This window comes from Branchiostoma floridae, chromosome 2 (genome assembly GCF_000003815.2).
Source record: "Branchiostoma floridae strain S238N-H82 chromosome 2, Bfl_VNyyK, whole genome shotgun sequence".
NCBI lineage: Eukaryota > Metazoa > Chordata > Leptocardii > Amphioxiformes > Branchiostomatidae > Branchiostoma > Branchiostoma floridae.
In genome coordinates this window covers 23882236-23893947 of record NC_049980.1, presented here as the reverse complement: position 1 = coordinate 23893947, position 11712 = coordinate 23882236, and the positions used below count along the sequence as shown (strand labels likewise).

Below are 11712 nucleotides of genomic sequence, written 5' to 3'. Positions count from 1 at the left end.
AGTTTGTCTCTGCAGCAGTGATCAAAGCCCTGTTGCACAGTTGGCATGGTGACCGACAGGGAGGAAGGTCCTCTTGTCCAGTAGAGCTTATCTTGTTCCTATGGCTTGCAGGCATTCACCTGTGAGGGGGCTGCCAAGTATGTTGGTCATGATTAGGCATGGCCCACCAAAGTGGAAAATATTTTCATTCATGGAGATGCGCTTAGAGCTATACAAATAGTAATATATCAGTGGGTTCCCCTCATCATTGTCACTTATTAACCAGTAAGTCATGTTGGTATTTTGAAGAGGTGATAAAATATGGACTTAAGAATTTTTGCAAGATGTTTTGTAAGATATCTAGTTGTGGAGCCTCTGGTTTAGGTTAGCCTTGCTGTATAGCTGAGAGACAAACTGAAAGTTGTGGGTTTATCTCCAAAGCCTCCTTATTGACTACAAATTTTAGATTAACCTCATGACATCATGATCAGATTAATTCTAAAAGGATTAAGAATGATATTGCAGGTCAATCGTTCTCACACTCTAGCATGTTAATCTGTTAGAATTAGTGCTTTAAATGTCATGAATGCTCCTAAGGTTCAATTGTCTGACACACTTTACAGATGTTTAATACTATCCATCTGTTAGTTGAGTCTTGTTTGTTGCGAATTTTCATTAGAGGAACAGTTTGGTATTTCGCTAATGATGATATGCTATCATATCAATAATGTAAGACTTTGTCTTGGGATGGAAAATATGGCACTGCTTGTCCTTTTTGGTTAGCTGTAGAAGGAACTTACAAATCTCAGGGCATAGTGTGGATAAATACAGGATTTTGAAGAAAATTCACTGTTTGTGTCTAGGTCATGCCAAATAAATCTACCGCAGAAACATTTTGTTAGACATAAAGCATAAAGGTTTTCATTTACACCTGTCTGCTGAAGGTGAAGGTCCAAACAAAAACAAAAAAGATTCTTAAAATTCTATGACAGGAAAGCTTTTTCTAGTTCATGCGGAAGGTTGAAGTCCATGGTCATGGTCATGGTCATGGTATTTGACTTAAGGCTCTTCTACAGTAATATGATTGATTGACACATCTTCATAATCCAGGTGCTCATCAAAATGGCCGAACTTCAATTTTCTGAAATTATCCCCTGCAGTAAGTTTTGATTAGTTAATCATCCAAGATTATTGGCAATTATTGCTCTTTGTTGGTTAATCAGGACCAGATTAGGGCCATGTGGTAGTGATTAGGCAGCCAATATCCCCACCTAGCTCCCACAGTCCCACCTGCCCCTGCCTTCAGCCAAACACCAAATCCCAGACAAGATCTGATAAGACAGCCAGGTTATTTGTGTAGGCAGGACTGGCTGCTACTAGCTAGACAAGATGGGGAGCTGAATATTACACTGTTGTGTAGAATTCGATGTCCTCTAATTGACAACAAGTCTTGATTTTAAGAACAAAAGGTCATATGCATTGGTGACACTACTTAAGACAAAAGAATCAATTTACTTTTTCATTCACATAAAGTTTTGTTGGATAGTTACATGTATGAACATTTTGCAATGGCAAATTCAGTCCGATTACAAGTGTGATTATCTTCTGATTTTCATATTTTGAAGGTAAACTTTAACATTATATCATGGCACATCCTTACTTCCGACAGTTGTCAACTTGTCTTCCAATTTGACGGGAAAGCTACACACTGTGGAATATGCATAATCAAATGGCATATAGAGTCAATATAGACCAAATCAGATTTATGCTTACTTGCTTGCTTAGACTATGCAGTACTGATGATACAAAAGAAATGTTGTCTTCAATTTTTTCCTGGACCAGACATGCCAGATTTGAGTATTACCTTTGAGAACTTCAAGTTGAAGTCCAGTTGATCCCAGAAATCCAGCCATGTGCATGTAAGACACAGAGTGCCCTGATATGGATTATCTGTGCTAGATTCCACAGCTTACACATGCCAGGCTACAGTCATGCTTTCTGAGAATTCTGTCTCAATCCTGGGGGTGGCATGTACGATCACGACCACGAGGGACACTCGCCACTGGGAATGCCTTACCTTGAACGTCCATTTGTCTCAGATTGGTCAAACTTGCTTTTAGTGCCAAAGACAGACAATATTCACCTGTTCAGAGTTCAATAAATGATCTCATCATTTATCTTCATTAATGTCTCTTTAGGAGAGCACTGAATGCATCATGAATTTGTCCAGGAGAAAGAGTTAACTTTCTTGGGGTCATCTTGAAAGAAAGAAAGCAGGAAATAGAGTTTCAGACTTGTTTGCTCTGGAAAGTTTCCAAGTGGCTCCCTGTGAGGTTAGCAACTGTTGGGAAGGTTTCTGGATGGCCGGCTCTACAGTGTTGCAAACAAATTAACCAGAAGGTGCGCCATGGGGATCTGTGCAGCCTTACTCTGTTACTGTACTTGAACTTCTTTTCTTAATGGACAGGCAATTTGTCTGTGAGTACACAAGACTGACACAGAGGTCAGGTCTCATCTGTGAAATGGGATGAATCAAGAAAATGTCCAGATTTTTCAATTCAACTCAGCTGGAGGCAGTGTATTACCCTGATTGATGATGATGGTTATATTGATGATAATGGTGATGATGATGTTGTTGTTGATGATTATCATGATTATGATTAACCTCGAACATGTTTTAGTTCAATTGTTTTCAATTGTGGATCTGAATATAGTCAAAGTCCGGACGCTTGACCTCTCTTTTAAAAACTGATCAATATCTGTCTGTCATGTGCTCATATTTTGTCAATGAAATTTTGTCTTTGACTTGATGAAAAGGTTAAGAAATGCTATGGAATATTGGATTTCTACCTAAGTTCAGTATGTTTTATTGAATATTATCCTTGTCAATCTATTAAATGGAATCTCCTTCTCTTGCCTCTGCAGGACCCCCAGCAGGCTGTAGCTCTGGGATTGAGAATGGAGGAGATGATCTTCAACCTGGCTGATAACCACCTCTTCTTCAACGATCTAGAGGTAGGTACCACTGTACGTGTTCTTCCTTTACTCTCACACTCACTCTACCCTCACTAAGTACCTATACATCTTCTGTATACAAAGCACTGCTGTTATTGGTACTACTGAGTCTCATAAGATGCAGTAGGCACTTGGCAAACATGACCTTAAATTCGGTTGGAAGCCATGGCAGTAATGATACAGATACTTGGAAGAAAAGTAGAACTTTAAAATCCCCTTTTCTTCAGGATCAAGTGGATGGTTATAGTGCTGGGAAGCCAAGACCAAACCAAAAGCAAGACCTTGTTGATCCTTCGAGTTTTTTGTTCCTAGGTTATTAGTGGCAAGATTCCTCTTTATGCTTGTTGATGACCATCAGGGCCTCCTCAGTGTTGGGAGATATGAAAGAGGAGAGACCTATGGCCAGGTGGAGCCTGCCCTCTGAATATTTGATGAATCCAGTGATCCAGGCTTTACTAATAGGATTGGGACTGCCGCCTCTAGGCACGATCTACACACAGTTTTTCCCGATATCGGCGAGCCTACAACCATTCGCCGACAGCTTTTTTTCATCGTCTAGATGGAACTGCTATATCGCCATTACGATATCGGGAAAATTTCTCCCGAAAGGTCCGGACCATTCGTACGAAAGCTTAGCAGGGGTCCCCGATAGCTTAGCAGGGGTCCCCGACAGCTTCCGCGCGCGTGTAGATGTGTCCCGACTTCGGGAAGGCTCATTAGCATACAACGCGGGCTCATTAGGCTATATAGCTGTTTATGACTGCAAGCGCCACGGGTGTCCCGCGGCCAGCGTTCCAGATCCCTCCCGACACATCCACCGATATCGGTAAAAACTGTGTATAGATTGGGCCTTAGTCTTAATGGGTGCTGCTGCAGAACTTGACATACACTGTCTGTCCATCAGGTTTCTTGGTGTGACATGTCTTAAATGTATTACTTCATGACTTCAGTATGATCTTTGAGAGGTGTTTTAACCTTTATATCTTTATGTTTATGGCAGTTTTGGTATGACTGTGTTGTGTTTTTTATAGCACTTCTGGAGACAATGACTTCTATATTAGCACACAAGATATTTTGTTGAAAGCAATCAAAAACTGATTTGCCTTTTTCAAAATAAGACTGCCTTTCAGTTAGAAAATAGGTTTTCATAGAAAATACACTATGGTGTCTCCCTTTCTCATCTATTGTTTTCTTTTGTTTCATTTGTGTCAGTGTTTTTGCCACCAAAGAGATGAGTGGTAAATGCAGAAGAAAATTCTGTTCCTGGTAATGGGATTGTAATTTGTAACAGGACATAAGAATGCGATAATGCACTTCAGAAGCTTGCTAGTATAAACAGACAAATTGTCTCTGATGTTAATTAAGGTTTTGAAATGTAAGACAAGCATTTGTCTGCCACCTGCAGAAACTGTAGACAGCCGTGGTCAAAAGTCTTGCATTTGAAAATGGTTTTTCAGGACAAGTTCATCTTAAGTCTTATCAAAAAAGGACCATCTGTCATTTATAATTACACAACATGAAAGATAATTATCATCTGTCTACCAAAATAAACTCAGTGTCTTTGATGTTATGAAATTGTATATGTTTGGCTGTAAGTGGCTTGTTGCACAAAATGTGTCTGTAATAGGATTGGAAAATTATGGAATTTTTGGAATCTAACCAAGTGTGAACAGTTCACTAACTGTCACTTACCACTTACACCTTACCACTAAATGTCCTACCAGTTAAATGTCAGGGTGCTTAAAATCATGTCAGCTGTTCTGTAGACCAGACATTTCTTTCAGTTTCAGTTTGAGTGTTCATACATGGGTTGATAACAGGTTTCAGACACAAGTCAGGTATAACAGAAGTCTTTGAAGTCAAAATTTAATGCATGTTTCACTGAATGCACTTAGCAGAGAGCTCAGACCACCTCAACACTAACATGCAGGATTATGACCCCCTTATATGATTGTAATGGAACAATCCAGGTGAGCGTAGTGTCTGCGACCTGTTGACAGGTGTGGATGGATCAAGGACATGTTCCTTTGATGACATGTAACTGTAGATGGCTTGATGTGGAGGTTATAAAAGTGCAGAGGATCCTGTATTCTCAAGCCTGTAAAACTTAGATGGAACCAACACAGTGCACATGAAAAACTATGGGATTCACACAGCTCAGGGCTGGGAAAGCCTCGCGGAACAGGTGTAGCCTCCTAGTCCTGGTGGAGTTAGGTTTTCTGAAGCCCTGAAATGATATATGCCTGTGGAAAAAGTGTGCTGGTTTTTCATAGAAAGTTCACCAGGTGTCAAGAATAAGAAATGTTAATTCCTGAAATGTCAGAAAACAGGTTACTGTGCTGATTTTGAAAGGTTTTCCTTGAGACTCTTTTGTGATGAATCATTGATATGTTGACAAAGCCTCCTGCATAATCAGTCAAGAGATTGTGACGTGGGCGTAAATACATGTGGCGCTTCAGTATAGAATATACCTTTCTTTCCTGTGGATTTACAAACAAGCAGAAATAACATAATATTGCAAGGACAGCTTTACCAGATTTATTGAGGTACATGTAAGGACTGCATCACACCCTCTTGACCATATGACCTTCATCTCTGAGGTGTGCAGTTGCGGCATCACATGAGTGGTCACTATGCACTAATCAGACAAAGGGCTGTTCCCTCTCTGTCAGCGTGTCGGCCACCTCCGTCTTCCCACCAATAAAATTTTGATTTGTTATCGTGTGCATCTCCACTCCTGACCTGGTAAGCTAGCGGCACAGTTTCAATATTGGGGCAGGCCCAGTAGGTGAGGGCAGTGATTTAGGCAGCGATGAGTGACATTCAGCAAGCTGTGGAGCTGGAAACAGCCATGTAGCACCAAGGGCTGAGGAAAGGCAGACCAGCTATGCTGCAGAGTACACATTCTTTGTACTTATTTACATCAGCACGGCACAGTACAGTGTTGCATCATAGACGTAATTAAATGGTCTGCAGATTAACTCTCGAATTCCTACCTGATTGATAGTTTTGAATCTTAGCATCTTGCAAAACATGTATTACAAAGCCCCTGCCAGTAAGTTATCAGTGACAGCACTAAATACATACATTAGACAATATGAAAAAAGTGGTCAACATCTAGCAAAGGATTCATCATGCAGCATATTGCACAATTAGAAATCTTTAGTCTGAGGATGATTGCATGTTCATTTACTTATCATAGTCCACTGTAACATACTCTTTGGTAGTGAAGAAGGACGTTGGTTCTGTTATTTGAATCTTCACAAAAGATTGATTTAAATGAAGTTGCCAGTGAGCAGGAACAGAAGCAGCAGTCCCATATGTCCGTTTGACCTGAGTTGTAATCTTTTCTCCCCTTTGCTCCTTGTTGACTCCACGTCAGACATGAAGTGGGCAGACCACCAGACTAGTGGCAGGAAAGATTAGGCTGTGTGAACCCTGATGTCAGTCCACTTGGCAGTGAGAATGTGCAGATACCAACACAGCTCCTGTCTCATCCTCTGTTAGAGCACTGGCAGGAACTCAAGTGTACGGGAACACAAAACTCATTGTCTGATGAGATGCTCAACAAAAGCTACCAATCCTTGATATGGCTGAGTCAGCGGGCTCTGGCCAGTGTGATAATTGACATGGAACAGGACTTTTCTGTAATGATATTTGTTAGCGGCCGACAACACAACATTCTTCAAGTCCCTTGCAATGATTGAGAAGGTGTAATATGACTAGGTTTCATCAACATCAAGTGATTAACTCAGATACTGAAACAGAACAGTTCAAACTGAAATCTTAACATGAATCTTTTGTGCAGTCAACAGTTTATATGGTCTCAATCATAGAGGTTGGCAGCAGGATCAGCTAGTTATTTCTGCACTGTTTGTCTCTTTGTTCCCGTATGTATGTACTAATAGCATCACAGATTGTGTCCTACTTCATCAGACTCTATTCATAGTGATGACGAAATTGCTGGGATGTTCGGCATCCTGTGGTCTTGGTCTCAGCCTGGCTGTCAGAAGCAATGATTGAGAATAATGGTGGTGCAAATACTATCAGGCAAAGCAAACATGCAAGTCCAGCCAAAGATGGAACCAATATCACAAGCTTTAGTGATGTTTCTGCTCCATTTCGTACTGTTTATGTTTCTACTCCGACGAGCCAAGGTTTTGTGCAAGTTCAAGCAGTGTGAATAATGTAGAATAGGAATAGACATGGGAATAGACACGTCAGAAAGGATGTTGATGCAGGATGACTTAGGTGTTAACGAGGTGCCATGTTGAGATACAAGTCCATGAAGCTGGAAAGGTTATGTGACACTTTCATGATTAGGAAGTATTCATAATATGCTTGTTGAACGAATACATTTATAATGTAGGAAAGTGCATACTGTTATGGGCACTGTATGAATACTGAGTCTTTGCTCCTACATTTGGTGCAGAATTATCTAATTGTGAGTGAAGCAGTTCCAATTTGATGGTGTAGAGTTGCCTCCAGCTTGTTAAAGGATCCTATTAATTTAAGGGTCTTAAAGTCACTCTACAAAAGAAAAAAATACAGTTGAAGCTTGTGTCAATGCTCTTGTGCATGGGGGTACTAGAAAGGACCATTGTTTTACTGATCTCTTCCTTATTAGAGTACAGATATTAGCATTGGCATTGCCTTGCAAGGCTTATAACTTACACCAGTCATAAGCTTAGGGATTAGTTTGCTGTGGGCGCATCCCTGTTTTTGGATCCAAGTCACAGGCACATAATCCTTCTGTGTATCTACCATGGACCAAACTTATGGAAACTGCTGTGCGAAACAAAGAGTCAGTCCAGTTGTAAACATTTACAGATTTTTGTAGATGTTTTAACAGTGAAGCATAATAATGTGACTATAAATGAAGTATTTTGCAACATGTAAATTGTATATTTGTCTTGAAGCAGGAAACCAGGTTGAAAATGTTGTTACCTCACCAAGTACCTGCTGTCCCTTCAGGCAACAGGGAAAGCCTCCATTTCCATCCCTCTGAGTCCAGTCTCAACTCCTTCCTAGCTGTGAAGCCCCTTCATCACCCAAATCCCATTTGCTCGAGCATTCCCAACTCAATTAGACAAGACAGCTCATTGTGAAAGAGCTTCAAGTGCATTAGGTGCTCCTGGCACTGACTAAACAAGGGCTTTCATCTGATTTTCTGGAGATTTGTCTCCACAAATGCACTGTTTCCCACAAAATTCCTTCATCGCTCATCCGAGGCTCAACTGCCCACCACTATTTGCTCAAGTCTTGCACCCATGACGAGGGAGAAATGGGGGGCTTATGTGCCTTCCCCGGGGGCGACCAGGACTTGGTCATGGTCATCACTTGTACTTCATATAGAAACTCTTCATCATCACTGGCAGTAGATGTTCAGACTAGTGAAATGCCAGGAATGAGTCAATGACTACTAGTGGGTTTTTTTTTAAGATGCATCTATGCGGTGCCTCATCCGGGGAAGTTGAATGTAGAGAAATGAGACTTCAGTAATTGATGGATTCAGACAACCTACCTTCTGTATACTCTTTTTGTCTTTGTCAGCAGTGAGTCAATGGCAGGGTCATGTCCCATGCAAATCACCATGTATAAACCAGATATATGAGATAGGAAGGGAAGATCATGGGGACTATAAAATCTTTATGGACTCACAGACCATGTTAGTCCTGAATCTACTTACTGCTAGCTTTTATGCCTTTAACTTTCACAGCTAAACTACTAAAAGATAGTGTCCAAAAATTACTCTCTAAACACATTCTTCCTCATTTTTCTCCCCTAATTGGGTTTCCCTTGCATGTTTTTAGCAGCTGACTGGGACAAATTGGAGTCTGTCAGATTTTAATTGGACAGTTTTCACTTGGCTGCATTTTGATTTAAACTTATTAAGCGCCTACTTCCTTCTGCCTTAATAGTTATTAAGCTCGGAAATGGGGGGCAAAGGTTTTAATTTTGCTGGGTGATGTTTTGTCCAATCCTCGACAGGAGGTCCCAGGAGGATGTGAGGGGCCTTTGTGAGCTACAGTCAGGCACAAAACAGCTGATTCTAATGAAGTTAGGTGGTCTTCTACAAGTGACATGTCTTGGAATCTCTCCTTAACTACCTTTGTTCAGAGGGTCTTCTTCCCTTTGAAGTTTTTGAGATGAAGGGGTACTCATGGTAACAAAGTTAGCTGGTGCTGCCAAGGGGTAGATTTATTAATCCCCCAAACTTTACCTTCTTAAGAATTGTTTTCATTACTTAATGAGCCCTTTTCTGGGGTCCCTGGGGACTCAAAAAGTCTCAGTCATTAGATCTTTGTGTCCTTCAGTTGATAATGTCAACTCGTACCCTTTGATGCAGATTTCATTCAAATCAACATACATCTGATCAATGTGTTAGAAAGTTGCTGTGTGGTATAGTGTATATAATGCTGCCAACTTAATTTTGAATATCTCCCATCTGTAGCAACTCTTTTCATATTGTGAAGTGTGAAGCTCACTCACTCCTTTATGCCCAGCGGGTCTGCGGAGTCTTTTCATCTCCACAACTATTTTAGTCACGTGCTCACAGCCGACCTGACCTCTGATGTTGCTACTTTGCCAGCCCAGTTGAGACTAATGAAATTTTGCTGTGGAGGCAGTGGGGGGCTAATTTGTCCATCTTTGTAGATTGGGTCTGCCAGGCACCAGCGGGAGGGTATAGGACAACCCCAAAATGTATTTATTCCACCCTGTGCTTTAGTTGAAAAACAATATTAGAGTTGAATATACAAAATGCATTGATGCATCAAGAGTTGCCCTACCCCTCAGGATATGCTTTGTTCTTTTATTTCAAGCCAATAGTATGAAAATACAATTAATATATATTGTATTTTCCTCATTTGTAACTTGGGTGTACAGTTCAACTACAACTGAACCTAGATGCTGTACGACTGTCATCAATTCCTTCCTGGTTTCCTGTACTGTTTTCCTGATACACAAACTTCCGTTTGATTAACAACAGACTAATCACACTTCATTGCAAACTGCTACTAATATTTAAAAAAAGGTAAATGAATAAAAGGACTGTTGAATTGTGCCTGTTGATTTTTTTATTCATCTATAATTACCTCATGATTTATTGGCAGTTTTTGAAATGCCGAGTATCTGTGTTTTCAACAGGAATGTGACCAAGTCCACATCGATGATGTATCATCAGATGACAACGGCCAAGATCTAAGGTGAGAACATTCTCCCTAACTTGTGCATAAGGCCAGATCTTTCTCCTGGTGTGCAGGTTTGCCTAACTCTTCAGCACTACCTACCTGGATTGTAAGTAATTCTGTGAATGCACACTCTCCAGATTAAAGAATGCATTATAGTCTTAAGCATCAGGGATCTGTGCTTAAAACATAGTGACTTCATTACATGTATGAATTATGTCATTATACATTGGGTAGTGCAGAAAGGGCATAGTAATGTTGCCTGATCATTGAATGTGCTCCATGCACTGTATAGCATTGCATTTCACCTCAGACAAGTAACGAGGCAGTATTTAAATGTATCATCAAATGAATGAACACATGCTTCTATCACATTACTTAATAAACCCCACTGTATCCCTCTGCAGTACCTACAACTTTGCAACAGACGGTTTTCATGCGGCGGCAACCAGTGCGAACTTGTGCTTAGCGACCGGGGTGCGGGGAGGTGTGGATTGGATGAGAAAGTTGGCTTTCCGGTATCGACGCATAAAGGAGATTTACAACAGCTACAAAAACAATGTTGGAGGTACGTAGAGCTGCGGCAATATTTTTTTACGATATGTTCCTTACTGCATTTTGCTATGACTGTATAAGATAGAGTACTTAGATGAACCATCATTAGATTAAGTGTTGATTTTTACACTAGTAATGACAATTTTAGAGTAAATTTTTATTTCCTGGATATCTAAGGCTTGATACTTGTAACTAGCATTGATTATGAGTACTTAAGAAAGTAACTTGTAACTAGCATTGATTATGAGTACTTAAGAAAGTACAGTGACATTTCAATTTTTCTAATAATTGATATCAATTTGACCACCCTGAACAGGCATGTTGGGTCCAGCCAAGCGAGAGCAGTGGTTACAACTGAGGTCAGAGATTGAAGCCCTGACAGACTCCTGGCTGACCATCGCACTCAAGTCCTTATCCATCATCCACTCCAGGTAAGGACTTATATTTTTCTACACTTGTGTTTAGTAGGTTAAGCCTTGAATATATATTCATGCTATAATGTTGCCCGTACATTGTTTAAAACAGAAGTTATGCATGAAGTTGCTTGTAACTAAGCCAAATGTAATTTTGATATAATGTAGGAACTTTCAACCATCATGTTACGTTTCTTTGCTATTAAATAGATGAATACATGTATATGCTCATGCTATGCCACATAGCAAGCCTCAGTCTTTGCCTATGTGGCTGTTCTGTACACTCCCTTCTGATGCATCTAGTATTGAGAAAACAGCATGATGATGCTTGCGAAGAAATATTTTATTTCCTTTGTCCTCTTCATGTGCATCTTGATGGTCTTGATTTTTCAAACATTGCAAGTGGGCTTCCCCTGTAGATATACCCTCCTTTTTGTCACCGACCTATGTCCCTCACCACATTTTTTAAAGAAAAGCCAGTGTTTTATTGTTAAACTGTTCCCCTGTAGGCCGAACTGTGTAAACGTTCTGGTTACCACCACTCACCTGGTCCCGACCCT

General features: G+C 40.4%; 1 protein-coding gene across 1 annotated transcript in view; it reads left to right on the top strand.

Moving 5' to 3' along the window:
* Positions 1 to 11712, top strand: part of LOC118410459 (eyes absent homolog 1-like) — a gene marked incomplete in the record, with an annotated part of 97819 nt that overhangs the window by 81548 nt on the left and 4559 nt on the right. Inside the window, 4 exon segments of the mRNA XM_035812191.1 lie at positions 2905 to 2994; positions 10144 to 10202; positions 10592 to 10752; positions 11056 to 11170. Coding sequence (XP_035668084.1) covers positions 2905 to 2994; positions 10144 to 10202; positions 10592 to 10752; positions 11056 to 11170 — 425 coding nt within the window.